General features: G+C 42.5%; 2 protein-coding genes across 2 annotated transcripts in view; one reads left to right on the top strand and one right to left on the bottom strand.

Moving 5' to 3' along the window:
* The window catches only part of LOC125451771 (tumor necrosis factor receptor superfamily member 11B-like), a 57,307-nt gene that overhangs the window by 16,335 nt on the left and 14,216 nt on the right, over positions 1 to 26,756 (bottom strand). Inside the window, exon 3 of the mRNA XM_048529322.2 lies at positions 19,378 to 19,494. Coding sequence (XP_048385279.2) covers positions 19,378 to 19,407 — 30 coding nt within the window. The 5' untranslated portion in view covers positions 19,408 to 19,494. The remainder of the gene's footprint in view (positions 1 to 19,377; positions 19,495 to 26,756) is intronic.
* The window catches only part of colec10 (collectin sub-family member 10 (C-type lectin)), a 75,089-nt gene continuing 56,692 nt past the window's right edge, over positions 8,360 to 26,756 (top strand). Inside the window, exons 1-2 of the mRNA XM_048529324.2 lie at positions 8,360 to 8,507; positions 19,487 to 19,537. The gene's annotated coding sequence lies outside the window, so the exon portion shown is untranslated. The remainder of the gene's footprint in view (positions 8,508 to 19,486; positions 19,538 to 26,756) is intronic.

The raw sequence follows: 26,756 nt of genomic DNA, 5'->3' as shown, positions 1-26,756 counted from the left end.
CTTCTCTCTCTTTGGGCTCTATCCTCACCTATCATTTACACCTTACCATCTGCCTCCAGCCTATCTTCTGCATATAAATTGATATTTTCCTAGCCACTATCAGTTCTAAGGAAGGGTCACCAGACCAGAAACATTAACTTTGATTTCTCTTCACAGATGCTGCCAGACCTGCTAAGCTTTTACAGCAACCTCTGTTTTCGCTTCACAACTGCATCATGTTCGCTCTCAACCTAACTCAATATAGCGTCAGGGCATGTTCTTTGGATCTGAAGCAGAGCCAGGACTCCCTTCCGTGTTGAAGATTATTTTACATTGAGATACTGCCAACCACCTGATGCATCTCGACATGATTTTCAATGCTGTCATGGAAGTAGCCATCATCTGTTTCTCAGCTTGTCTGTGACCACAAAAGGTCTTTACATGCAGGCAGATTTCATATGTTTTGTTTATACAAAGAGCCCTGCAATGTTTTAGCAAGACAGCACAACGTATGATTGTAAAATGTGAGGCTGGATGAACACAGCAGGTTCATCCAGCCTCACATTTTATTATCTTGGAATCTCCAGCATCTGCAGTTCCCATTATCTCTGATACAACGTATGATTGTCTCCAGTTTGGTCAGCAGGTCATACAATGATCTTGGTCTTGCTTATTCAGTCATTCTCAGGATCCGGTTCCCAAGACACAACATCTCACAGCTGTTTCCGGGACCAAGCACTGCAAACTTCTCTCTACACAAGCTCAGCACCAAATAAACCCTCTTCTCTACTACTTTCAGTAAATCAATGGACGAGATTAGATTTCACAGCCCCGAAAGCTTCCTGTCTCAGTTTTTGCTGCATTTTAGCACAGAAAGGCTTCTCGTGTAACATTAGCAGCAAGCTGACTTTGTGTGTGATATGACTTATTGTGCAGGAGGAGTGGCTGCAGCTTGTGGCCTAGGGAGCATTGAGCAGGAAGTCTGTCAGGCAGGAAGTGGGCACTTCCTTGTATGACATAGTGCCATATGAATGTGCCAGCAGTTTACAAAGCTGCATGTGCTTCATCGAAATGATGAAGTGTGAAAGTCGAAGGTGAGCAGCATTTAGTGAGGCAAGAGTGTTTCCAGACTATCAGGGGTTATCACCACAGTCAAAGGGTTGGACCATTTCCAGTGGAGGAGGTAGGCCATGGTCAGTCAGGTGCTTTGACTGGGCACCTGTGCCCTATGGATCTCCAACTTTCATTCTAGCCCACTGAATGCCTTTGGAACACACTTGATGCTTTTGTGCCTGTCTCTGCAAGTTGAGTGTCTTGCTTATGGCTGAAAACAGGGACATGCTGCCATCTGTGCCCAGGCTGCCACATCACAGAGGGTGGCCTCTTATTGATCTCATCCAGGAAGAGGGTTGAACGTCTCTCCGTTTTCTTATTGACCGGCACTTTGAGAACTTCCTTTGTGAAGCAGGGGGTGAGCTTGTTTTCCTTCTGTGCTACGTGTTGAGACTCTAGAAGCAGGCACCAGTGTGTGAGACTTAGCACCTGTCTAGCAGCAAGTGGGCCCAGTTGGGCGTTAAACATGGCTCCAGAGCCTTCAAAGTCAGATGTTCCTAGTGGGGATGAGCACCCCCATGTCACCTCACGGCCAACACGCCTGCCATTTTGTTGGCATAAATAATGAAAGGAGAAGACGTGGTTGTGCGTGAGAGGGAGAGAGAGAACACACTCTAGGCCATGACATAAATGATGCCAAGAAACTCACTCACTGCCATTCTTTAACTTCAGTCGGGAAATGTCTACCAGAGCTGACATAAAATGTGGTTGATACAATCATGTGGGTATGTAAACAATGGGCAGAATTCAATGCTGTCCTCCCAAACAAGTTTGGAAGTCAGGGCCGTTTAACTGGGTGGGGACCCAGCTGTCTTTCCTCTCTGACCCCTTTCAGTCTGGTTTCCGTTTGACTTGCCTGCCCTGGCATCAACTGAGACTCGTCGTCGAGCAATTAATGCTTGTTCAGGCATTTCAACTCTCACCTCCTAAGGTGTTCAACCAGCTGCAGGTAGAGCAGTTGCCAACATGAAATCTAAAAAGAAACAAACCCTGTCAACTGTCTGATTGAGGGAGGTAGGTGTGAGAGAGGAGGTCTGTTGAAAGTTAGCCCCTGTCCCAATTTTCTGATCTGTCCGCACCCCACTCCTCATCCCCTTGGCAGCAAAACCCTCACTGCAACTCCAATCCCACTCTCACTTACCCACGGCCTGCGTCCCTTGTTGAGCCTACGCCTCTGGTGGGTGCATTGCTGGCACTACCCTTACTCTATCAGTGGCACTGATGGCAAAGTAGAACTACCAGTCTCTGGTTGGCAATCGGTTTTCTTAGAGGAAGGAAAAGCCAAACACTGAGGAGAAAGAATGGGGTAGGAGGAGGAGGTTGAACAGCGCCAGAAGTAAAGGTAGAGGCAGCCAACTCATCACATTTTTGGTTGGCATTCCTTAACCTGTCCACCTTATTGAAATATCAGTGAATCCAACTCAAATCCTGCATCCCACACTTTACTGTCGTTGTTAATGACAATCAAATGACTAATGAAACTTACCATAAAACAAACATTTAATACCAACTTTATAATTCAATAATATTCCTTAGAAAATTAGTCGCCCTTTTACATTCCCTTGATGTTGGTCTTCCATATGCCTTTCCTTTAGTCCTATTGCTCCTACTCAATGTTAATCCTGTGGCTGTAGCCTACCTGCTGGAATGCTGCTGACCAAAGGTGGCAGTACAGTACACCCTTAAAGGCTAATAATGTGTTATTGAAAAATGTGGAACCGGTTATCACTATGGTCAATAACAAACCAATCTGATTACTCCCAGAATCAGATTACTTGTCAAATTCCATGCAAGTGTGGCACCATACATTTTGCAAAAATGGTATTGGTAAGTCCATGAATGGTAATAGGTCAAAGATTCTTATCACAAACATATGGCGTGTTTGGGATTGTATTACCAATGTAATTCCAGTGAAAAAGCACGTCAATGTCTCAGACCAATGGCCTTTCATCAGATATAGGAAAAGTTAGAGAAGTTGTAGGTTTGAAACGAAAGAGGAGAGGTTTAGACAGCGTGATAAAGAAAAAAGGAAAGTCTGCAATCTGACAGAACACAGAAGAAATGACACAAAAATTCAGAATGAGAAGCCAAGATTTGTCTGGAGGAATTGAGTGAACAACAGAAACACAAGTCCAAAAGTAAACCAGAGTGCAGCTTTGTAATGAAGTCAGCCAGGTGGACCTCATAGAAGAGGAATTCCCTGATTGGGCCTATTATCCTGGTCCAATCAGGGAGCCATGCCTGATAGATACAAACAGGAGTGTCAGGGATTCTGCTCACTCTGAGAACTGAGGAAGCCAGACCAGTGTTGAGTACAATGCACATGTAAATAAAGGGTGACTTGGTGGTGGCCTCTGTGTAGTTACTTTACAAACAAAAAACAAGAGAAATAAAAGCCAAGGCAGCAAAAGAAATATATTGAGGGAACAGATTATGGTCTGATATTGATGAACTCACTGTTGACTCTGGAAGTTTTAAAATGCCATATTGAAAGATGAGACGCTGTTTATCTAGCTTACAACGTACTTCATCGGAACACTGCGCAATACCAGGAAAGAAATGTCAAACTGGAAGCAAAGTAGAGAATTATAATCATATAAGATCAAAATGATATGGCTACAATTGTGGGTTAAAATCAGTGGCTCTTCTAAGTAGTCACCCGATCTCCGTTTGCTCTTCTCAATGTAAAGGAAACTGCAGTATGATCAGTGAATACAATATATTAAACTGAACAAAGTATCAGTGTACTGACTAACAGAAGGCAACTTCAGGGTTTCTACTAACCTATGTGTGTGCCTCACATCCCTAGGTTGCGACGGGTTTGAGATGAAAATGCCAATGCTATGGAGATGTTTCTTAAACCATTTAATATGGCATGAAGGATTAGGTTTTGAAGGATTGTGGAAAAAGGAATATATTTTAGGCTTTATGGAGTAAAACTTGAATATCTGGAGTGGGTTCTTTCATTATTGAAAATTTGCTATGGACCCTGGGGGTTTTATTTAACAAGGCTTCCTAAAAATCACATGGCTGGTGATAACCATATTTGGTGGCACGGTGGCTCAGTGGTTAGGACTGCAGCCTCACAGCGCCAGGGACCCGGGTTCGATTCCAGCGTCGGGTAACTGTCTGTGCAGAGTTTGTACGTTCTCCCCGTGTCTGCGTGGGTTTCCTCCAGGTGCTCCGGTTTCCTCCCAAAGATGTGCAGGCTAGGTGGATCGGCCATGTTAAATTGCCGTAGTGTTCAGGGGTGTGTGGGTTATAGGGGGATGGGTCTGGGTGGGATGCTCCAAGGGGCGGTGTGGACTTGTTGAGCCAAAGGGCCTGTCTCCACACTGTAGGGAATCTAATCTAATAACTGCTTGCTTTGCTGTAGATCCCACTGGGGCTCTTTTGAAAAGTGACCAAATTGGGGAGCTGTTTGTTTTTTTCATGATTGAATTTGAGGAAAGCCAACTCAGAGAAAGTTGGAATGGCGGGGTGGAAAGAAAACAGATTTTTTTTGGAGAAACTCAGCATTTGTCTGGCAGCATCTGTGGAGAAAATGCAGAGCTAACGTTTCAGATCCCTTGACCATTCTTCAGAACTTTGTTATTCTTTTCGTTCTGAGTTGGAGGAAAGCTTGCTATGGACAAGCTTAACAACTAATCTTTCCCATTTCTGAAAACAGAAACTTCTGGATTAGTCAGAGACAAATTTATTTGTACTTTTCAAAGAGTGATGGAAAGAATGCCTAAATATGGTATTTCTTGGAAAAGCTGTATCTGTAAAATTTCAGAGAGAATCACTCAGTTATTAACTTCACCACACGTACCAGAACATTGGAGCAACAGGCTATACACTACACTTCCAGAATAACCCAATGAGCAAAGTGTTGTTTTTCAGAAGCTTCTGAATTTCTCTGCAAAGAAATTTGTTTTTCTCTGTTTCCATGAAGAGAGAGTGTATGTGTGCTTGCATGTTGTGGTGGGGGGGGGGGGGGGGGGTGGGGGGGATGGTACATATTTACTAGGATAATATTTATACATCTATATAACTGATTGTGTATAAAAGACAATTACTGCATCTTAGTGAACAAGATTTGTTTCGATAATTAACCTTTAGCTGTGTTTATTAAGAAACCCAGTTGACAGATATTTTTGTTTCAATCTCGGTCATCCTGGTAACTGGAAGAAATATTTTTATTTGATAACAAATGCAGAGAAAGCTGGAGAAACTCAGCAGATTTAGCAGCATCTGTGGAGAGAGATATAGAATTAAAATTTCAAGTCTGGTATCACTCTTCTTCAGAACTTCCAGTATTTCCAGCCCGTGGGATATTTTGCTTTTAGTTTTATTTTATGATGTACTCTGTAGGGTTGTTAGACAAAACTGATGACACATTCCTCCAGCCTCAGTCATAACGCTGCAATTCACTATCAACCTAACCTCCACAAAATCTATCTTATATCTACGTAACATGATTATCCTACATTCTTCATTCAGCTACTGCACCATTCAATCAAAGAGTGCAGTCTCCTTCTAAATACAAAATGCTCCTGGTTAATGTGTACTTTTTGCTTTTTTAAAAACAACAGGAAATTACCCATGAGATTAGATAACAAAGAATAAAATTTCAGCATGGAGAAATTATCTATTAAAATATACAATGTGAATTTATAAACATCTTTTAAAAACTGGTTCATACTTCAACTGGACTTTACACAGAAGTTTTAATCATTTAGTCCTTTCCTTTATCACAGAACTTAATTTTGCTGAAGTGTAATACGATGGGTTTCAGTGGTGAGGGAACAAATTACCATCTCAGCTGAAAAAAACAGAAACAATAATATAATATACAATGACCTCTTTGTTAACCTATCTTATTCTGTTGTAAAAGACCTGCTGTTATACTCTCCAATTTTTAAAATCCAAGCAAAGCAACTAGGGCAGCTGGATTATGTTGATATGTTCCCATAAAAGTTAGGCAAATATATTTATGTGAAATGTAATGTTAATCACAAGGTTATGCCATAGAATGGTGTAGGTTAGATCCACACATGGGTCAGAAGGCAAATTTCAGTCTGAGTGGGAAGGAGGGGGAGGGAAGTGGACTTAAACTTGATAGACAAAAGTCAAAATCAAATAGTGTTCTGACATCATGAGGATAGTGGAAGTTCATTGCTAATTCCTGTCAAACTGTACCAGAAAGCTGATCCTCAACTGACCTGGTAGTGAGTAAGATAGGTCAGAATGAGATCAGAGATGGAGACAATTAGATGTATCCAAGAGCACTTTTACCAGTGTGCATGTGTGAATGATATATGGGAACGGAGTTGTGTTTATCCAGAGTGATTCATGTGGTTTCTTGGTTCAACCATCTTCCGTGGAGGTTGCTGAAGAATCCCAAGAGAGACAGTTGACTAACTGCTGGATGAATTTCTTTAGCAAAAACTAATCCAAAAAAAAAACATCTTCTGCTGCCAAAGGAGGTTAGCTGTGCGGCAGCAAGGTTATTAATTGAGTGAGTTGGTGGTTTTGACTCCATTCCCTGGATGCAAAGGCCCTCGGTCGCTCTTTCTGACCCGGCACTAAGTGAAGTCCTGTGAAGAGGCCAATTCAGAACCAGAAAGAGCCTCAAACTTTTTACTGCTGGGATTAACTCAAGTGCAAGCAGGCCCTATTGCCATGTTGCATTCCTGATAGGTCAACATGAGCAAGCAGCTTGTCTGTAGGAAGGGTCTCTTGATAAAAAGGCACTCAGTGCCTGATTGAGTGACTGGACATAGGGCAGGAGTGTGCCCACTGAGAGCTATCCAAGTCTTCCTGGTCCACCTCTCACTGTATGCCTAACCCCAGAAGCCCACTTCCCTCCCTACAGCAAATCATCCATGGTTCTGTGTGACTCTGGAACTCCGAGGGTGCAATTCCAGCAGCTGCCATGGCCTCCATTGGTGGTGCTCTGGAACTCAAGCGATGATGCTGTCTGATTGGCCAGCATCTTTGGCTGGTTGAGACATCCACCACCAGGTTTTGATACCAGGAACAGGTCCTTTGGCAACCTCGTAATTGCCTGAATGACAGATGGTCTATCAGGCTTTCCCAGAAGAGACTGCACAGGCCTCTTGACAACTCCTGAGCAAGCTGACAAGAAACCTTCTCCCCATGTCAGATTTTCCATCTGTGCAGGAGTCCAACACACACTCACATGGATTTGAGCCACTGCGTTGCTGATCTGATGCGCTCGCACTCACTTTGTGCTGTAAAAATCAACATAGTGTATACCAGTTAGTGACTCGGATGCTTAATATTCCATTTCCCAGCATTAAGGAAAATTCTGTTCACTCAAGCTCTCCATGTCACCTCCCTGTCCACTTCATCAGGTGAAAAGGTCATTTAATGACCCGTAATTATTTTCATCGTTGAGTTGTTTCTGTTTTTTTCTGCTGAGATAGTAATTCGTTCCCTCACCACTGAAACACATCTGACATTACAGGAAAGTTAGTTACAATTTTCCCTGTGCTTGGCACTTATCATTAGGGAGAAACTAAAGTTGTATAACGTTGTGAATGAACTGAATAAAAAGGAATAACTGCAGGAGGAATTGGATTGGCAGTGTGGAATAAAAATAACAGCCTCATAAAATAATAATAAATGCTTCATAAAATCTCACAAAATAGACAGCACTAGAGGAAGAAAAATGCAAACAGGTAACTCAAAGAAAGAAGTTACAATATAGTGGTAGGAGGTGTTATCAACTGGTGACTTGCTTTGTTTAATTTAAAATATAATGGGTTCCACTGGATCAATTTTGCAAAACTTTACTCTCAATGCAGACCCACTTTTGATGGAAGGAAGCACATGGCAAAATTAAATACAGAGGTTGACAGACCCAACTGGCAGGATTTCATATTCTCCCATTGTTCAGCATGAAGCACGAACACTCGATGTTGGACCCCGATGACAATTCTAGGGTGTAAATGCAGGGCAGTCAGTGGTGAAACTTGTAACATTTAATTTGGCCAGGAAAAGGGGAACATCGGAAAAAATAAACCATGGAGTAGGAAGAGACCAGGGTGCTAGTGATTCTCGTAATGCCCATAGAGCAGCCCTCTTCCTCCTTTGGCTCATTTCCTGATTTTTCATCTGGTTTTAATGAATGGTGTGCCTCTAATAGAACTTACTGTTTAAAGATCAGTAAATGTTTTCCATAAACATGCAGTGCGTCATCAATGACCAACTTACCAGAATCCCGCTGACTCTTATTTGCTTGAGGCAGCAGCCCTCAGTCACAGATGATGAAAATACTGAAGGGAATATGGTAGTGTTTAAATTTAATAGTGAGTCCATTGCAATGATGTTGATCAGCTCCTACAGAGATAGGTAAAAGCAGCCCTGGATATTTCAATCTCAGTGAAGAAGTTACTAGATTTGAAGTAAGTAAATTAACAGGTTATAACTGACTAAATCCTACATAAATGGAAAGGGATTGTACAGTTGACTCATGACTGGGAACAGAACATAGAACAAAGAACAGTACAGAGATAATGGGAGCTGCAGATGCTGGAGAATCCAAGATAACAAAGTGTGAAGCTGGATGAACACAGCAGGCCAAGCAGCATCTCAGGAGCACAAAAGCTGACGTTTCGGGCCTGGACCCTTCATCAGAGAGGGGCATGGGGAGAGGGTTCTGGAATAAATAGGGAGAGAGGGGGAGGCGGACCGAGGATGGAGAGAAAAGAAGGTAGGTGGAGAGGAGAGTATAGGTGGGGAGGTGGGGAGGGGATAGGTCAGTCCGGGGAGGACAGACAGGTCAAGGAAGCGGGATGAGGTTGGTAGGTGGGAAATGCAGGTGCAGCTTGAGGTGGGAAGAGGAGATAGGTGAGAGGATGAACAGGTTAGGGAGGCGGGGACGAGCTGGGCTGGTTTTGGGATGCAGTGGGGGAAGGGGAGATTTTGAAGCTCGTGGAGTCCACATTGATACTATTGGGCTGCAGGGTTCCCAAGCGGAATATGAGTTGCTGTTCCTGCAACCTTCGGGTGGCATCATTGTGGCACTGCAGGAGGCCCAGGATGGACATGTCATCTAGGGAATGGGAGGGCAAGTTGAAATGGTTCTCGACTAGGAGATGCAGTTGTTTGTTGCGAACCGAGCAGAGGTGTTCTGCAAAGCAGTCCCCAAGCCTCCACTTGGTTTCCCCAATTTAGAGGAAGCCACAACGGGTACAGTGGATACAGTATACTACATTGGCAGATGTGCAGGTGAACATCTGCTTAATGTGGAAAGTTATCTTGGGGCCTAGGATGGGTGTGAGGGAGGAGGTGTGGGGGCAAGTGTAGCACTTCCTGCGGTTGCAGGGGAAGGTGTCGGGTGTGGTGGGGTTGGAGGGGAGTGTGGAGCGAACAAGGGAGTCACAGAGAGAGTGGTCTCTCCAGAAGGCAGACAGGGGTGGGGATGGAAAAATGTCTTGGGTGGTGGGGTCGGATTGTAAATGGCGGAAGTGTCGGAGGATGATGCGTTGTATCCGGAGGTTGGTGGGGTGGTGTGAGAGAACGAGGGGGATCCTCTTTGGGCGGTTGTGGCAGGGGCGGGGTGTGAGGGATGTGTCGCGGGAAATGCAGGACATTTGGCCCACGATGTTATGCTGACCTATTATCCTACTAAGATCAAACTACCCTGCATACCCTACATTTCACTATCATCCAAATGCCTATCCAAGAATCACTTAAATGTCCCTAAAGTATCTGACTCCACGACCAGTGCTGGGCACCACATTCTACACACCCATCACTCTGTGTAAAGAACCTACCTCTGACATCTCCCCTATACCTTCCTCCAATCACCTTAAAATTATGCCCCTCATAATAGTAATTTCCGCCCTGGGAAAAAATCTCTGGCGATCCACTCTATCCATGCCTCTCATCATCTTCCACACAAAGAACAGAAGGGCTAAATTCAATAGCGCCTTAAAATGAGTATGGGAACACAATGTCCAAGTAATCTGTTGTGAGAAAAATGTTAACTTCATGCTGCTTGCTAATTTACATGATGACAATATGAAACCAGTGCTAATTGCTACTGAATGACTGAACATCTCGGTGGGACCCAAAGTTATGGGAGGATAGGCATCGATTAATGATAGCCAGCACTACTTAAAGCCCATGTGCAGACATTATAGGGATGTACAACATGGTAGGAGCAGGTTCTGGAAATATTCTACATTTTGTTTTCTGGGACAATATGGAAGAGAGTAGGCTCCAAGATTTTTGGACACTTGTCTGGAGGTGTTAGTCACCCATGGTTCAATGGGTGGTACACTTGCCTGCAGTTTGGAAAGTTTTGCATTCACAATACTAGAGTAGAAATTCTAGGCTCACATTTCGCGTAGTACTGAGGAGTGCTGCAATAGCAGAGGTGCCATCTTTGGATTAGATGTTAAACTGAGGCTCTCTCTGCCTTGCCAATTGGGTGGTAAAAATCGCATGGCATTGTGCAAAAACAAGCAAGTGATCTTTCTGTGGAACCCTCACTAATGCTTGACTTTCAATCAACAGCACTAATGATTGATTATCATGTTGTTGAAATAACTCCATGAAGACCAATATCTAAGCCGTCCATTATTTAAATGTGCGTAGTTCTTGACACTAATCCAGCTTCCATAGAGCCAGCTCTCAGAGTAAGCAGAGCTCCCGATGCTCCTGTTTATGTCTGTCAGCCAGAACTCCTGGACGGAACCAGATTGATTGCCACATTTGGCTGACCCTGTTTCAATCATCACAATTGCTGTTGGTGAAAAGTTGCTGTGAAAAGAATTGGCTGCTATGTTCCTTGCATTACAGTATTTCAAAGATATTTGGTTTGCTGTAAAGAACTTCTGGCTTATCCTCAGGTAGTGAAGGTATTATGTAAATGTAAGTCTTTCTTTCTTGATGGAGGATGTGCAAAAGAGGAGTGGTATCCTGTAACTGAAAGGACACTGGATCACCAGAAGGCAACGGGAGCAGATAGCCAATTGAGGTCAACGTCAACCCCAAGCATGTGATTGCCTATCCACAGAACTTCAATGATCTCAACTGAACAGAAAATGCTGAAAATCACAGCAAGTTAGGCAGCATCTGTGGACAGAGAGCAAGCTACTATTTTGAATCCAGATGACTCTTCATTAGAACTAGTCATCTAGACTCAAAACATTAGCTTGCTGTCTCTCCATGGATTCTGCTTGACCCGCTGTGATTTCCAGCATTTTTGTTCAACTCAGATTCCAGCATCTACAGTAATTTTCTCCTTCAATGATCTCATAATGAGTGGCCAAGTGACATATCCTCAGAGGTTGCTCATCTCAATACAGCTCTGTCACTCAATTACTAATATTCTTAATCAAGCAATAACCATAACTGACATTTATATGGTCAGCCTCAGCCTCACCCATCACTACAAGCCTCAGACCCGCATCTCACAATGACAGCTATCTAACCATAACTCACTCAAACAGCCTGCACTACACCCACTGACAGGCTTCCCTCTCTCTTTCAGGACAAAGTATCACACAGCCAGAGGCAGCAGGAGCCTAAGGGTGTGATACTGGCAATGGTTAAATATCCTGACTCCTGTGAAGGAAATAGCATATAGCAATTGTATTCCCAGTTACAACAGCACCTCCCAAACCTGCAACTTCTACCAGCTCGCAGGTTTGGAAGTGTTGTTGAAAGGGATTTAGTGTGTTGCTACATTATAGTTTGTAGATGCTTCATGATGTTGCCAATGTGTGCCACTAGTGGGGATCTTGAATGTTATAAATGATGGATGTCATGCTAATTAAGTGGGCCATTTGTCCTGAATACTGTTAAGATCCTCGAATGTTGTTGGAGCCAGAAAAATGCAGACAAATTTGATGAGATGACATTCCTATGGCTTGTCAATGGTCATCAAACTTTAGGGAAACAGGAGGTGAGACCTATTCACCACAGACTTCGCAGCTTGTGACCCACACTTTTAGGCACAATATTGAAATGCCTGATCTAGGTCAGTTTTTGATTGTAATCTTGAGGAACGGTGATGATTGATTTCTCTCTTCAGTCCAGCTGCAATGCAAAAGAAGCCCTCAGCTTCTTTTCCCGTCTCCCCAAACTCTCCCACCCGCACATCCCACAATAAGGGTGAGCAGCTGACAGATTTCAAAGTCACTAAGAATCAGACTGTGCAGTCAACAGAGTCTGTCATTTCCCAAACTTCCATCAGCCCAATGGACCAATCTTCTCTACAATTGTTCCTGTCCAGCATGCAACTCAAATCCGTCTCTATTTTCTCTGCTATCTCCACTCCCATCTTCTATGAAATCACCTCAACCACGATTTCTGCTTCTACCTCGATCGACCTCAGCTGGTCCCCTTGCCAGCCAATATTGTTAACAATTCTGCCTCTTCAGGTGTACTGTGTCTTTCCGATAAATTTGCCATCATTATCCCACAAGAGAAACCCCTCAATCACGTTTCTACTCACCACATTACCAAAATAACCCTAATCAAAGCCACAAATTACTCAACACAGTTGACCACACCATCCTCCTTCAACACTTCCCATTTTCATCCAGCTGGGTGGCACTACATTCACTTGTTTCCATTCTTATCTATCTAATTGTAGGCAGCACTATTAACACTGACACTCCCAAAGGATCTAATGTAGGTCTGATCCTACTTTTCACATATATAATACCCCTCAGTAAAATTCTCCAACGTTATGACATTGAATTTCTGATGCACACTGATGACACCCATCTCTACCACATGATCAACTTCTCTCGACTCTTCCATTTAGCTGAAGTATTGTCCAATGTCAATTGGATGGGCAAAAATTTCCGAAAGTTAATTGTTGGAAAGACAGCAACTATTATTTTCAGTCTTTGTTGTAAAATCTATCCCCTGCCTATTGACTTCAGCTCTTTCCTGGTAACAGTTTAGGAAGAAACAAGACCCAGAGATGAACCTCTAACAACATGGTTATGATATTAATCACTAATACTACCTATTTCCACCTGCATAACATCATCCAGGCTTTGACACTTTTTCAGTCCATTTGCTGCTGGAGCCCTCATTTATTATTTTGAAGAAAGAATTTCAGGTGGAGGGATAAAATCTGGAAGAAAACATTAGATCAGAGCCAGGGCAGTAATTGAACAGTGCTCAAGGCAGAAAGGGTATGTTTTGCATGTTTATTTATTTCCTTGTTATCCTCCTCCACCCTCTTTCTCTTGCTCCTCCTTCCTTTTCATGCTCCTGAAGTATTTATTGTACTGTTGGTAGCTAGGGCTGCCCCTTATGGTGGTAAGGTTGCACAGTATGTAATGGACCAGGATACATCTTGACCTGTTCTGCCAGGTACTGCAGGACTCCTTCAGAACAATCTAGGCAATTAAAAATAATACTTTTGGTTGGTTCTACCACATTTTATTTGGAAGCACAGGTTTCATTGCATGAGCCATGTACTCTGATGATAGCCTTTATTATATGGTAACCAAAAGTTCAGTTTGCTATGGTGGTTCAAATACCATGACCACAGTGGGATGCTACAGATTGAAAACATCATGGCATCTGCCAGAATAGTGGGTACTGGCCTGCATGATTGTGCAGTCTACAGTACCTGGCATAATGGCAGCGTTGTAGTCCTAGTGAGCCAACATGTTTGGCCTCTCTGCTTTGCTCTAGCAAAATAAAGTGAAATGTAATTGACTGTCATCAAATGGAGAACCACACTGCCTGGGCTTGTGCAACAGTTAATGACAAACTGTGTGCAGATTGAACCCATTAAGAGCAAGCTTTGTAAATTTGTTTGGAAAGCCAGGGTATCACTTGGAGAAGTAAGGTACCCAACGGGGTTCTGGTCCCAGGAATCCTGTGGTGAAGTTCAGGTGCCCTTCAGGGAAGGCAAAGTACCATTTAGAAATGGTAAATATACGCAAAAATGTGATTAAAATTGAAAGCATAAGCTATTTACTATCATTCATTTGAACAGTCAATAAATCTGTCAAAAGTTATGAGTGTCAAGAGGACCAGTAAGTGGATCTGTCAAAAATGTCAAGAAGATGTGACAAAATTGTCGAGTACCTGTCAAAGTAAATTGTCAAGCTTTCAAGTCAGCCCTTTAAATCTTTCAAAAAATAGGTCTGTCATGTTTAAAAGGAAGAATTGCTTAACATATCAGAGATAATGGGAACTGCAGATGCTGGAGAATCCAAGACAACAAAATGTGAGGCTGGATGAACACAGCAGGCCAAGCAGCATCTCAGGAGCACAAAAGCTGACGTTTCGGGCCTAGACCCTTCATCAGACTGATAGTAAATAGCTTATGCTTTCAATTTTAATCACATTTTTGTGTATATTTACCAGACTGATGAAGGGTCTAGGCCCGAAACGTCAGCTTTTGTGCTCCTGAGATGCTGCTTGGCCTGCTGTGTTCATCCAGCCTCACATTTTGTTGAATTGCTTAACATATCACTGTTTTCGTTGATATATACCTGAGGGCTCTCATTATTACTGCTGCATTACAAATTTCATAACCAAACATTATCGCAGCAAAGTGCCTCCAATTTGATTAACAGCTACAAGTAGTTATAGAACTTTTGATATGAAACTATGAGTTTAGCTTGCATGTTGTAACAGATTGTGTACTTGAATGAAATGTTTGTGTCCTAAGGCAATATTAAGTTGAAGAAATGTAAATGTAGTAAATGGGTTTTATGAATGAGTGTATTGTTAATGTAGTAAAGTCTGCTTCAGAAATTTAGGAAATTTAATTTATAGAACTTTATTTTATCTCATTTCTGTGTTGGTGTTGTGGTCTGTCTGTGGGAGAGACTAGATCAGTTGGCTTGGTAGATGTAAAAGGGAAGGGTTGTGATTTGCTTGGCATAAGTTGGCACTAAGTTGGAATTGGTCTATAAAGGATCATAGGATGGAGCATAGATTGGTGCAGAGTGCAGAAGAATCTATGCAAAACTAGTAGACAGACATAGTTTGGCATGGGGATATGAGGAGTGACAGAGATTAGTGGGTGCATTGTTGGCTTGGATTGGCACAAATGGGGCATGTGTGAGAAGGCTGTGGGTGGGGCTGAAGTGATGTTTTATGTTTTATTAAATTTCAGTACAGTACTAGTGTGCTGATGCAGGTCTTCCATACAGTCCACCTGCACACCTTGCAGCTTCTTTTCTCATTGCAGAGGACTGGGCCACCTAGAATGAAAATCAGACCTTCTGACACATTTCTTCTGAGCTGGAGAGACAGTTCTGTGTGATCTCCCAAACCTATGCTCCTAACTCAGTGGTGAAAATATAGGATTAACATTATGAAAAGTAAGACGAGGTAGATATCAGAAGGTATTGCCACTCACTGGGAACACTAGAACAAGTGACCATATATATAAAATCAATACCAATCAATCCAGCAAAAACTTCTTTATCCAGAGAGTGGGAATTATTAACACAAGTAATAGTAATTAGGAGGTAATTAGCCTTGTCAGATTTAAGCAAAGCTATATACACAAGGAGGAAAGGACTACGAAACTCAAAGCAAAATCAGAATGCACATGAAGATGGTCAGTAAACTGCATTGTTGAAAATGATGAGCATAGATAAAAACTAAAGTTACATACACACTGACACACACAGTTTCCAGAAGAAAGTTAAAATGTTGTTCTTCAGTTTATATTTACCAAACTTCAGAATAGTCAAGAATGCCAAAGGTAGGGGGATCAGCAAGAAACTAGGATGACTATTTGAACTGAGAAGCGCTCAATCTCAGTTGTGGTCAGAGCCGAGGTATTTTCAAAGCAATCACCTAACCTTAACATGATCTACCCAGTATAAAGGAGAGTACGGCTCACAATAAACACAGTACACTAGTTAGTAATAAATAGAAATAAATTGTTGTCAAAAATAAGACCTGTGTTTACTATCCGAGATAAAAATTTAGGAGGAGATAAATGGTCAGATGTTGCACATAGAAGTGCCAAGACAAAGGTATCGAAAATAGGATAGATAGCAATGGGAACAAAGGTATCTTGGAAGGATGAGTTCTTTTGGAATGCAGAAAGCAAGGTGAAAAACATATAAACACAATGGTGAAATTATATTCAGATGGAACTACTGGTAGATGGAAAATAAAGGTAAGGAGGCCCTATCATTGCCATACAAGGAAAATAAATGATACAGTTAGAGGAAATTTGACTGGAGCTGTCAAAGATCCTGTTAATGACTATTGAGGGGCTAATCATTACATTAATGAATGAATAACTTGTAAAATGTAGCTGTCATTTACTTTTGATAATCAATTCTTTGGAGACAATCCATCACTTGATATTTTAATGACTGTTTTGAAAGTTTTGAGAAGATTTGTAGCTCAGGTTGAGGTTCTGGATGTGAGTTTGCTGGCTGAGCTGGAAGGTTAGTTTTCAGACGTTTCGTCACCATTCTAGGTAACATCATCAGTGAGCCTCCGACGAAGCGCTGGTGTTATGTCCTGCTTTCTATTTATCTGGTTAGGTTTCCTTGGGTTGGTGATGTCATTTCCTGTTCTTTTTCTCAGGGGATGGTAGATTGGCTCCAAGTCAATGTGTTTGTTGATGGAGTTCCGGTTGGAATGCCATGCCTCTAGGAATTCTCGTGCATGTCTCTGTTTGGCTTGTCCTAGGATGGATGTGTTGTCCCAATCAAAGTGGTGTCCTTCCTTATCTGTATGTAAGGATACGAGTGATAGTGGGTCATGTCGTTTTGTGGCTAGTTGATGTTCATGTATCCTGGTGGCTAGCTTTCTGCCAGTTTGTCCAATGTAGTGTTTGTCACAGTTCTTGCAAGGTATTTTGTAGATGACGTTCGTTTTATTTGTTGTCTGTATCGGGTCTTTTAAGTTCATTAGCTGCTGTTTTAGTGTGTTGGTGGGTTTGTGGGCTACCCTGATGCCAAGGGGTCCGAGTAGTCTGGCAGTCATTTCGGAAATGTCTTTGAAGAAGGGTAGAATGGTTATAGTTTCTGAGCCCGTTTTGTCTCTTTGTTTGGGTTTGTTGCTGAGAAATCGGCGGACTGTGTTCATAGGGTACCCGTTCTTTTTGAATGCGCTGTATAGGTGATTTTCCTCTGCTCTGCGTAGTTCCTCTGTGCTGCAGTGTGTGGTGGCTCATTGGAATAACGTTCTAATGCAGCTTCGTTTGTGGGTGTTGGGATGGTTGCTCCTGTAGTTCAGTATTTGGTCCGTATGTGTTGTTTTCCTGTAGACGCTGGTTTGAAGTTCCCCATTGACTGTTCGCTCTACTGTGACATCTAGGAATGGCAGTTTGTTGTTGCTTTCCTCCTCTTTTGTGAATGTTATGCCAGTAAGGGTATTATTGATGGTCTTGAATGTTTCCTCTAATTTGTTTTGTTTAGTGATGACAAAGGTGTCATCCACATAGCGGACCCAAAGTTTGGGTTGGATGATTGGCAGAGCTGTTTGTTCGAGTCTCTGCATTACTGCCTCTGCTAAGAACCCTGATATCGGAGATCCCATGGGTGTACCGTTGGTTTGTCTGTAGGTTCACTTCAATAACAAAACCTACAGACAAACCAACGGTACACCCATGGGATCTCCGATATCAGGGTTCTTAGCAGAGGCAGTAATGCAGAGACACGAACAAACAGCTCTGCCAATCATCCAACCCAAACTTTGGGTCCGCTATGTGGATGACACCTTTGTCATCACTAAACAAAACAAATTAGAGGAAACCTTCCAGACCATCAATAACACCCTTACTGGCATAACATTCACAAAAGAGGAGGAAAACAACAGCAAACTGCCATTCCTAGATGTCACAGTAGAGCAAACAGCCATGGGGAACTTCAAACCAGCGTCTACAGGAAAACAGCACATACGGACCAAATACTGAACTACAGAAGCAACCATCCCAACACCCACAAACGAAGCTGCATTAGAACATTATTCCAACGAGCCACCACACACTGCAGCACAGAGGAACTACGCAGAGCAGAAGAAAATCACCTATACAGCGTATTCAAAAAGAATGGGTACCCTATGAACACAGTCCGCCGATTCCTCAGCAACAAACCCAAACAAAGAGACAAAACGGGCTCAGAAACCATAACCACTCTCCCCTATATCAAAGACATTTCCGAAATGACTGCCAGACTACTCGGACCCCTTGGCATCAGGGTAGCCCACAAACCCACCAACACACTAAAACAGCAGCTAATGAACTTAAAAGACCCGATACAGACAACAAATAAAACGAACGTCATCTACAAAATACCTTGCAAGAACTGTGACAAACACTACATTGGACAAACTGGCAGAAAGCTAGCCACCAGGATACATGAACATCAACTAGCCACAAAACGACATGACCCACTATCACTCGTATCCTTACATACAGATAAGGAAGGACACCACTTTGATTGGGACAACACATCCATCCTAGGACAAGCCAAACAGAGGCATGCATGAGAATTCCTTGAAGCATGGCGTTCCAACCGGAATTCCATCAACAAACACATTGACTTGGAGCCAATCTACCATCCCCTGAGAGAAAGAACAGGAAATGACATCACCAACCCAAGGAAACCTAAACAGATAAACAGAAAGCGGGACATAACACCAGTGCTTTGTCAGAGGCTCACTGATGATGTTACCTAGAATGGTGATGAAACGTCTGAAAACTAACCTTCCAGCTCAGCGAGCAAACTCACATCCGGAACTGTTTTGAAACTTTCATTCTGTGAATGAGACAGTGCATGAAGGTCAATCGAAACGTAGATAAATTTCACAGTTTCTGATCAGACATAGCAATGTCAAAGACAGAATAGAACTGGACAAAGTCAAGGCTGAAGGAAGAACATCTAATCTATTTAACCTCGGCCATCCAATAATCAGACATATCCAAACTAGCATTCAGCTGCATCCTAAATGCCTTTAACTCCTTAATGTTTTTGACTTTAATCTATTATCTAATAGATTGGTACAATTTTGACTAGCATTTGAGTAAAGGCATTTTTAACAATTTTTTTTAGTTTTAAATTTACTTTGTTTGCATAGTAAACATATGATAACAGATTTAGTTTCTTGGTTAGAGCTTTCGTCTTGCTTTTCAATTTATGACACAAACTTAACTACAAACCTTTTTGAACTACAGACTTGAAATTAACAACTTCACGTTAAACATTATTAATAAACTGTACTACAAGTGACAAGAATACATATTCATTTTATCATATGGTCCTGTTGAAAGAAATAAAGATAAACAGAAATAATCCGCACAGCACTTACCGTGAAGGTGCAGAGAGAAATCGGAATCATTTTGGTGAATTGAGTGAACAGCCAAAAGTAACTTCTCTGAAAATACTTATCTTTTCTAATAACTTCTCCCTTTATATAGTTCTACATCTTGAATCCATGCCAACATATAGAACAGAAGAAAACATCAAAGGTAATCAGTTATTGTTACATTTACACACATTTTTGTTTATAGATATCACTATTTATTTAACATGATAAGCAGTGTTTGGAATATTCTAGTCAAACGTAGTGTTAGTAAACTAATGTCAGAAATTTGGGATGAAGGACATGAGGTCTGAAACCTGGACTTAAATATTACATACAGTTATAATATTAAATATTACAAACTGAGTGAGTTATATTCTTAAATTTTAAAATGTAACAAAAACGGTTAGACCATAGGAAATAGGAACGGGAGTAGGCCATTCAATAGGAGCATGCCTTATCATGCATTCGTCATGACCACTATCCAGCCTTTGCTTGTAACCTTTGATTTCCTCTACGGATCAAGAATCTATCTCAACCTTAAATATACTCAAGTCCGTTGCTCCCTTCTATTTAATTTAGATCCTTTTTGTTGGAATGGCACTTACGGTCGAGGTTTATGCTTCATGAGTAGTATACGGATTTCAATTTATTTTAAAGCGGCAAGAAAGAATTAAATCATATTTCTTATGTTGGCACAATATCTTAGCCAGTAGTAGTATGGAGATAAAGCCATTTTGACCATTGAGAGGTCCTCGAATTTGCAAGCCAGGCACCTACCAGAAATTGGGAGACAGTAACAACTGCAGATGCTGGAGTCAGAGATAACGCAGTGTGGACCTGGAGGAACACAACAGGACCAGGCGGCATCAGGGGAGCAGGAAAGTTGACATTTCGGGTTGGGACCCTTCTTCAGAAATGTGGAGGGGGCAGGGAGCTAGGAAATAAATAGAGAGAGGAGGGGTGGGGCTGTTGAAGGCAGGTGGGATGGTGATAGATGAGTGCAGGTCGGGAGGGGTGGAGATTAGTCAGTGAGGTGGCAGGGGCAGATAAGTAGGGGAGAAGATGGACAGGTTGTGTCAGGTTAAGGAGGTGAGGATGAGAGGGAGGTTTGGTCATGGAATGAGGCCAGGTGTGGAGGGATTTTAAAACTGGTGAAATCCATGTTTAGGCCATTGGGCTGTAGACTCCCGAGGCAGAATATGAGGTGTCACTCATCCAGCTTGCGGGTGGCAGCATTGGAGGCAGCCCAGGATTTGATGGGGTAAAGGTGGAATGGAAGGGTGTCGATAAAAAAAGTTAGAAATGAGCTCTAAAGACAGATGTATCTCAGCCTAATAGATATTTCTATCGTACCTCCTCAACTTGTTGTCAATTAAAAGGAAACGATTTACAACACATTTAAAAGGATTCTAGGCTGCTATCAATGAAAAAAACTACAAAAGTTGGAAGACATAGAAGTAACATTTGCACCATGTAAGTCACAGGCAATGACTTTGTTCAACAAGAGACAATCTTACCATTGCTGAATTCCACACTTTCAACGTCATGGATTTACCATTGACCAGCCCATTTAAAAACTGGTGTTACTTGAGCAAGTCAGAGGTTTGCAGTTCTGCAACAAGTAACTGACCTCGTGGCAGCAGGTGCCTTTCTACTATTTACAAGGCATACCTCAGGAACGTGATGGAATACATCCCACTTGTGGGATAAGTGCAGCTCCAGTAATGCACCATAAGCTCAGCACCATCCACAAGAAAGTGCCCTACTTAAGTGGCTTCACACCCACCACCTTCAATATTTACTCCCTTCACAAACAAACAGTACCAATGGGAGCAATTTGAACCATCCACAAGTTCCCTTGATTGGCACCCCATTCACCTTGAAGAAGATTATCTCAGAGAAAAGTGGGACACGATCAGATGGGCCACTGGGCCAAGGAGAGGCAGGCAGAGTTAAACTTAGATAAATATGAGGCATTGCATCTTGGTAAGGCAGACCAGGGCAGAACGTATACACTTAATGTCAGGGTCCTGGGGAGGATTGCTGAACAAAGAGAGTTTGGAGTGCAGGTTCATGGCTCCTTGAAAGTGGATAAGCAGAAAAGTTGGCAGGGTGTTGAAGAAGACATTTAACATGCTTGCCTTCTTTAGGTCAGTATATTGAGTTTAGGAGTTGAGATGTCATGTTGCAGCTCTGCAGAGCATTGGTGAGACCATTTTTAGAATACTGCATACAATTCTGGTTGCCCGTCTATAGGAAGGATGTTGCTGAACTTGAGAGAATGCAGAAAAGATTAAGAAGGATGTTGCCAAAATGAAGGGCTTCAGTTATTAGGAGATGCTATATAGGCCGGGGCCTTTCTTCCCTGGAGTACTGGGAGCTGCGGGCTGACTTCATAGAGGTTTATAAAATCATGAGGGGCATGAATAGAGTGAATAAATAAAGTTTTTTTTTTCCGCAGGGTGGGTGAGTCTGAAATGAGAGGGCATAGGATTAAGGTGAGAGGAGAAAGATTTAAAATGGGCAAAATTTTCACACAGAGGGTTGTGCATGTACGTAATGAGCTGCCAGAGGAAGTGGTATAGGCTGGCATAATTACAACATTTAAAAGGCATCTAGATGAGGAATTGATTGGGAGGGGCTTAGAGGGATATAGGTCAAATGCTGGCAAATGGAACTAGATATATTTAGGATATCTGGTCAGCATGGACGAGATGGACCGAAGGGTCTGTTTCTTTGCTGTGCAGTTCTACACTTCTATGACTGGGCCTCTTGTGAGTAGATTGGTGACTGTCTCCTTGGCGTATGTTAAAACTGGAATAGGCCTAATCAGAGGCACATTTATGTTTGAGAAAGATCAGGACTTTTCCTTTCCATCCACCCCCAGCCGACCCATACTTGAGGTTAAAATCTAGCCTCCTAACCCCTTGTCAATCTTGTCAATTTGCCCCAGACCTCATGCTAGCTAGCATAGGGAATGTCAGGGACATCAGTCAATCTGCTGTTCATTGTTCCACCAAGCAAGTGGCTGAAGCCAACACAGGGAAAAAAAATCTTCTATTACTTTACAGGCTGCGACAGCAGAATATGTTCTGCAGTTTGGACCAATTGTAGCTTCCCTCAAAATTTTAGGTCTCACTAATCATCCAGATCAAATCACCCAGTTGATGAGCCTAGCGTTTCCATCGACCACAGGGCCTTCCAATCCATTCGTGCACAACTAGAGTGTGATCATACTGTCAGATCAATGTAAAGAAAAATGCTACAATTAGATGCTCAGGAAACAAATCCAATTATAAAAAGCGGAAGTGCAAGAATATACAGAAGTTTAAGACAAAGCAAAAGGAACAATAACTAAAGAAAAATTAACCTGCCTGAACAACATAGCGTGTAGTGTTCAAATAAAATAGAGGAACTGGTGGCGAGGATTAGTGGCAAGGAACAAAATGTGGTGGGAGTAACTGGCATGTGGTTACATACAGAATAGATCCAGCAACTAAATATTGCAGATTATAGCATGATCAGAAAGAATAACAAAGGAAGTGGGTGGGAAGTAGTTGTACTAAATATAATGGTGATGGAAAATAGGACCAAACTATTAGAAGGCCAGAACAAAACCATGGGGGAACCAAATAACCAAATAAAACAAACAGAACCAATGAAACAATAGCATAAAATAATATGACATTAGTTTCAGAGATAGTAGGAACTGCAGATGCTGGAGAATCTGAGATGACAAGGTGTGGAGCTGGATGAACACAGCAGGCCAAGCAGCATCAGAGGAGCAGGAAAGCTGACATTTCAGGCTAGACCCTTCCTCAGAGATCATCCAGCTCTACAGCTTGGTATCTCTGTATGACATTGGTTGTTAGCTTTCAGCACTCGGGCCATGAAATTTGGCTCAGTAATAAGTTTGGGCTATAACAATAGATGAAAATGGAATGTAGTAGTAGGGAGAAGAAACACATGTACATAGAGGAGGAGAACTTCCAAATCAAAAGCAATATTCATTAGGCATTTCTCTTAGCTCCACCTCAGCAAGGAGCAGTTTCTACAGCAGCTTCTAATCTTCACCAAGGACAGGTCACCAAACTCAGAACCTCTCCTAAGCCGACCTGAGTTTGCAGAGCAGGGCCCAAAGACAGTGCTGCCCATTGGTATTGAGTTTGCCACCATTCCTTATTTTTATGCCTGAGAATCTTTCCAGCCTGTAGTTGCAGCAATTGGAACATGTCACAGCTCACCATCTGTCTCTGAAACAAGTAGATCACTGAGGTTGTGCATCCTGGAAAAGAGGGCTTCATTGGCATCTCTTTAAGTGGAGAAACATGGAACAGGCATATGGTTTTGTTTGGGCATTTACATTTCCGGTGATGTAGAAAACCATTCTCTCCGTGCATGTAGTTCTGCGAAGGTGCACCAGAACTGCAAAGTGCTCAATTCTGTTAATGTGCTGTTGTTCCTTGAAAGTGGAGCTGCAGGTAGATGGGATAGTGAGGAAGATGTTGGGTACGCTTGCCTTTATTGGTCAGTGCATTGAGTATAGGGGTTGGGAGGTCATGTTGCGACTGTACTGCACCTTGGCCACTTTTGGAATACTGCATGCATTTATGGTCTCCCTGCTCTTGGAAAGATGCACGAGACTTGAAAGCATTGAGAAAAGATTTATAAGAAAGTTACCAGTGTTGGAGGGCTTGAGCTACACGGAGAGGCTGAATGGACTGGGGCTATTTTGCCTGGTGCACCGGAGGCTGAGAGGCAACCTTATAGAGGTTTATAAAATTATGAGGGATGTGGATATAGTAAATAGACAAGATCGTTTCGCTGGGGTGGGGAGTCCAAAACTATAGGGCATAGACTTAAGGTGAGAGGGGAATGATTTAAAAGGGACCTAAGGAGCAACATTTTCTCACAGAGGGTGGTGCATGTGTGGAGTGAGCTGCCAGAAGAAGTGGTGGAGGCTGGTATAATTACAACATTTAAAAGGCAACTGAATGGGTATATGAATAGAAAGGGTTTAGAGGGATGTGGGCCAAATGCTGGCAAATGGGACTAGATTTATTTAGGATATCTGGTCAGCATGGACTAAATGGACTGAAGGGTCTGCTCTGTGCTGTATATCTCTATGGTGTGAAAATATGCACAAAGCAGAATCTTGGGGAATGTCCACTGGCAGCATCCCTGAGGCTTTTATACTGGTCTACGTCTGTTATATTCAAGTTAACACAATGAGCAAGAGCGCAGCTTCTTGTTGACAGAGCTATCACACCTACATGTGGCTTATCACTTCAGTCTACGCTAGGCAATCACACAAGGGAACTCATACCATAAGAACCCATACTCACACCAGCAGCTGGCCAGTATTTATTGCCTATCTCAAATATGCTACAGAAGGCTGGGGTGAGCTGCCTTCTTGAGCGATGCAATTAATCTGCTTTGGTTGACCCACAATGCCCTTAGAGAAGGAGTTCCACAATTTTGACCCAGCAACAATGAAGGAAAAGAGATATATTTCCAAGTCATGATGGTGATTGTCTTGGACGGGAACTTGCAAGTGTTGATGTTCCCATGTATATCTGGCCTTGTCCTTCTCAATTGTTCTGGCTGTGGGTTTGGAAGGTGCTGTCTAAGAAGCTTGGGCAAATTTCTTCAGTGCACTTTGTAGATTATACGCACTGCTGCTACAGAGCGTCGGTGGTGAACAATATGTTTCTGCATGTTGTTCCAATCAAGTGGGTTGCTTTATATTGGATGATGTCAAGCTTTTTGAATGTTGTTGGAGCTGCATCCATCCAGGCAAATGGGGTGTATTCCATCACACTCTGAGCTTGTACCTTGTAGATGGTGGATAGGCTCTGAGGAAACAGGATTGAGTTACTTGCTGCAGTATTCCTAGTCCCTGGCCTGCTCTTGAAGCCACTGTGTTTGTGTGGCAAATCCAGTTGAATTTCTGGTCAATGGTAACTTCCAGAATATTGATATTGGGAGATTCAGTGACGGCAACACATTGAATGTCACGGGGCAGTGGTTAGATGGTCTCTTATAGGAGATGGTCATTGTCTGGTATTTGTTACTTGCTACTTGTGATGTTGTCCTTGATGTTGTCCACATTTGAACACGGGCTGCTTCAGTTCTGAGGAGTTTTGAATGGTGTTGAGCATTGTGCAATCAGTGGTGAACATCACCACTTCTAACTTTATGATGGAGGGGAAGTCATTAATGAACCCATTGAAGATATTTGGATCTAGGACACTGCCCTGCAGAGGTGCAATGCAGCTGAAATGACTGACCTCCCAGAACCACAATAATCTTCCCATATGCCAAGTAGGACACCCACCAGTGTAGGCTTTGCCACAATACCCATTCATTCCAGTTTTTCTAGGGCTTCATGATGCCACACGCAGTTGAATGCAGTCTTGATGTCAAGGGCTGTCACTCTCCCCTCACCTCTGGAATTCAGCTTTTTTGTCCATGCTTGAACCAAGGCTCAAATGAGTTCAGGAGCTGAGTGGCCATGGCAGGACCCAAACTGAACGTAACTGAGCAGGTTATTGCTGAGCAGGTGTTGCTTGATAGTACCTTCCATTACTTTACTGATGATCGAGAGTAGATTGAGCGGCTTGGATTTGTCCGGCATTTATGTATAGGACATATCTGTGAATTTTCTACATTGTCGGGTAGGTGACAATGTAGTAACTGTACTGGAGTGGCTTACTTAGGCAAGCAGCAAGTTCTGAAGCACAAGTTTTTGCAGTATCCAGTCTCTCCAAACTCTCAGTACTCCAAAACAAAAAGTGGTGGTTTTCTGTTTTCAACATAATCTGGATCCAATAATGGTGCAGCCTGTGTGTTATGTCTGACAGTCAGTATGCCACAGTATACTTTTCACAGTCAACATCAGAAGATAAACCTGTCAGACTATCCGTTTGGCTGTCCTCCAGCTAAAGGCTGCACAACATGATGTTAATGAGGCCCTGAGGCTCTGTCAGTTTCAGTGGTCTATATCAAGGCCTTGATGTTAATGCTCAGGTCTTATCCATTGAACAGCTTATGCCTAGATATTACCACACTTCCTGTAAGGACTCAATTTATTGATTTGATTTGAATTGATCTGATTTGAGTTGATTCATTGTCACACGTACCTAAGTACAGTGAAAAGCTTTGTTTACAAGCAGTGCAGGCAGATCGTAGTAAGCAAGGACCTACAGATCATGGGGAGGAAAACATAACTTAGACAGAGTGAGGCATATAGCTTACACTGTGGGGAAAGAACAACATGATGCACACAACCGGCTCCACAGATGCAACTGAGAAATTATGCACCAAAAAACTATATTCCTGGAAGCTACCAAGCAGGATTGGACAACGGACATGGAACAAGA

Source organism: Stegostoma tigrinum, chromosome 5 (assembly GCF_030684315.1).
Source record: "Stegostoma tigrinum isolate sSteTig4 chromosome 5, sSteTig4.hap1, whole genome shotgun sequence".
Classification (NCBI taxonomy): Eukaryota; Metazoa; Chordata; class Chondrichthyes; order Orectolobiformes; family Stegostomatidae; genus Stegostoma; species Stegostoma tigrinum.
Note: the sequence above shows the minus strand (reverse complement) of the source record. Positions and strands in the feature narration are given on the sequence as shown.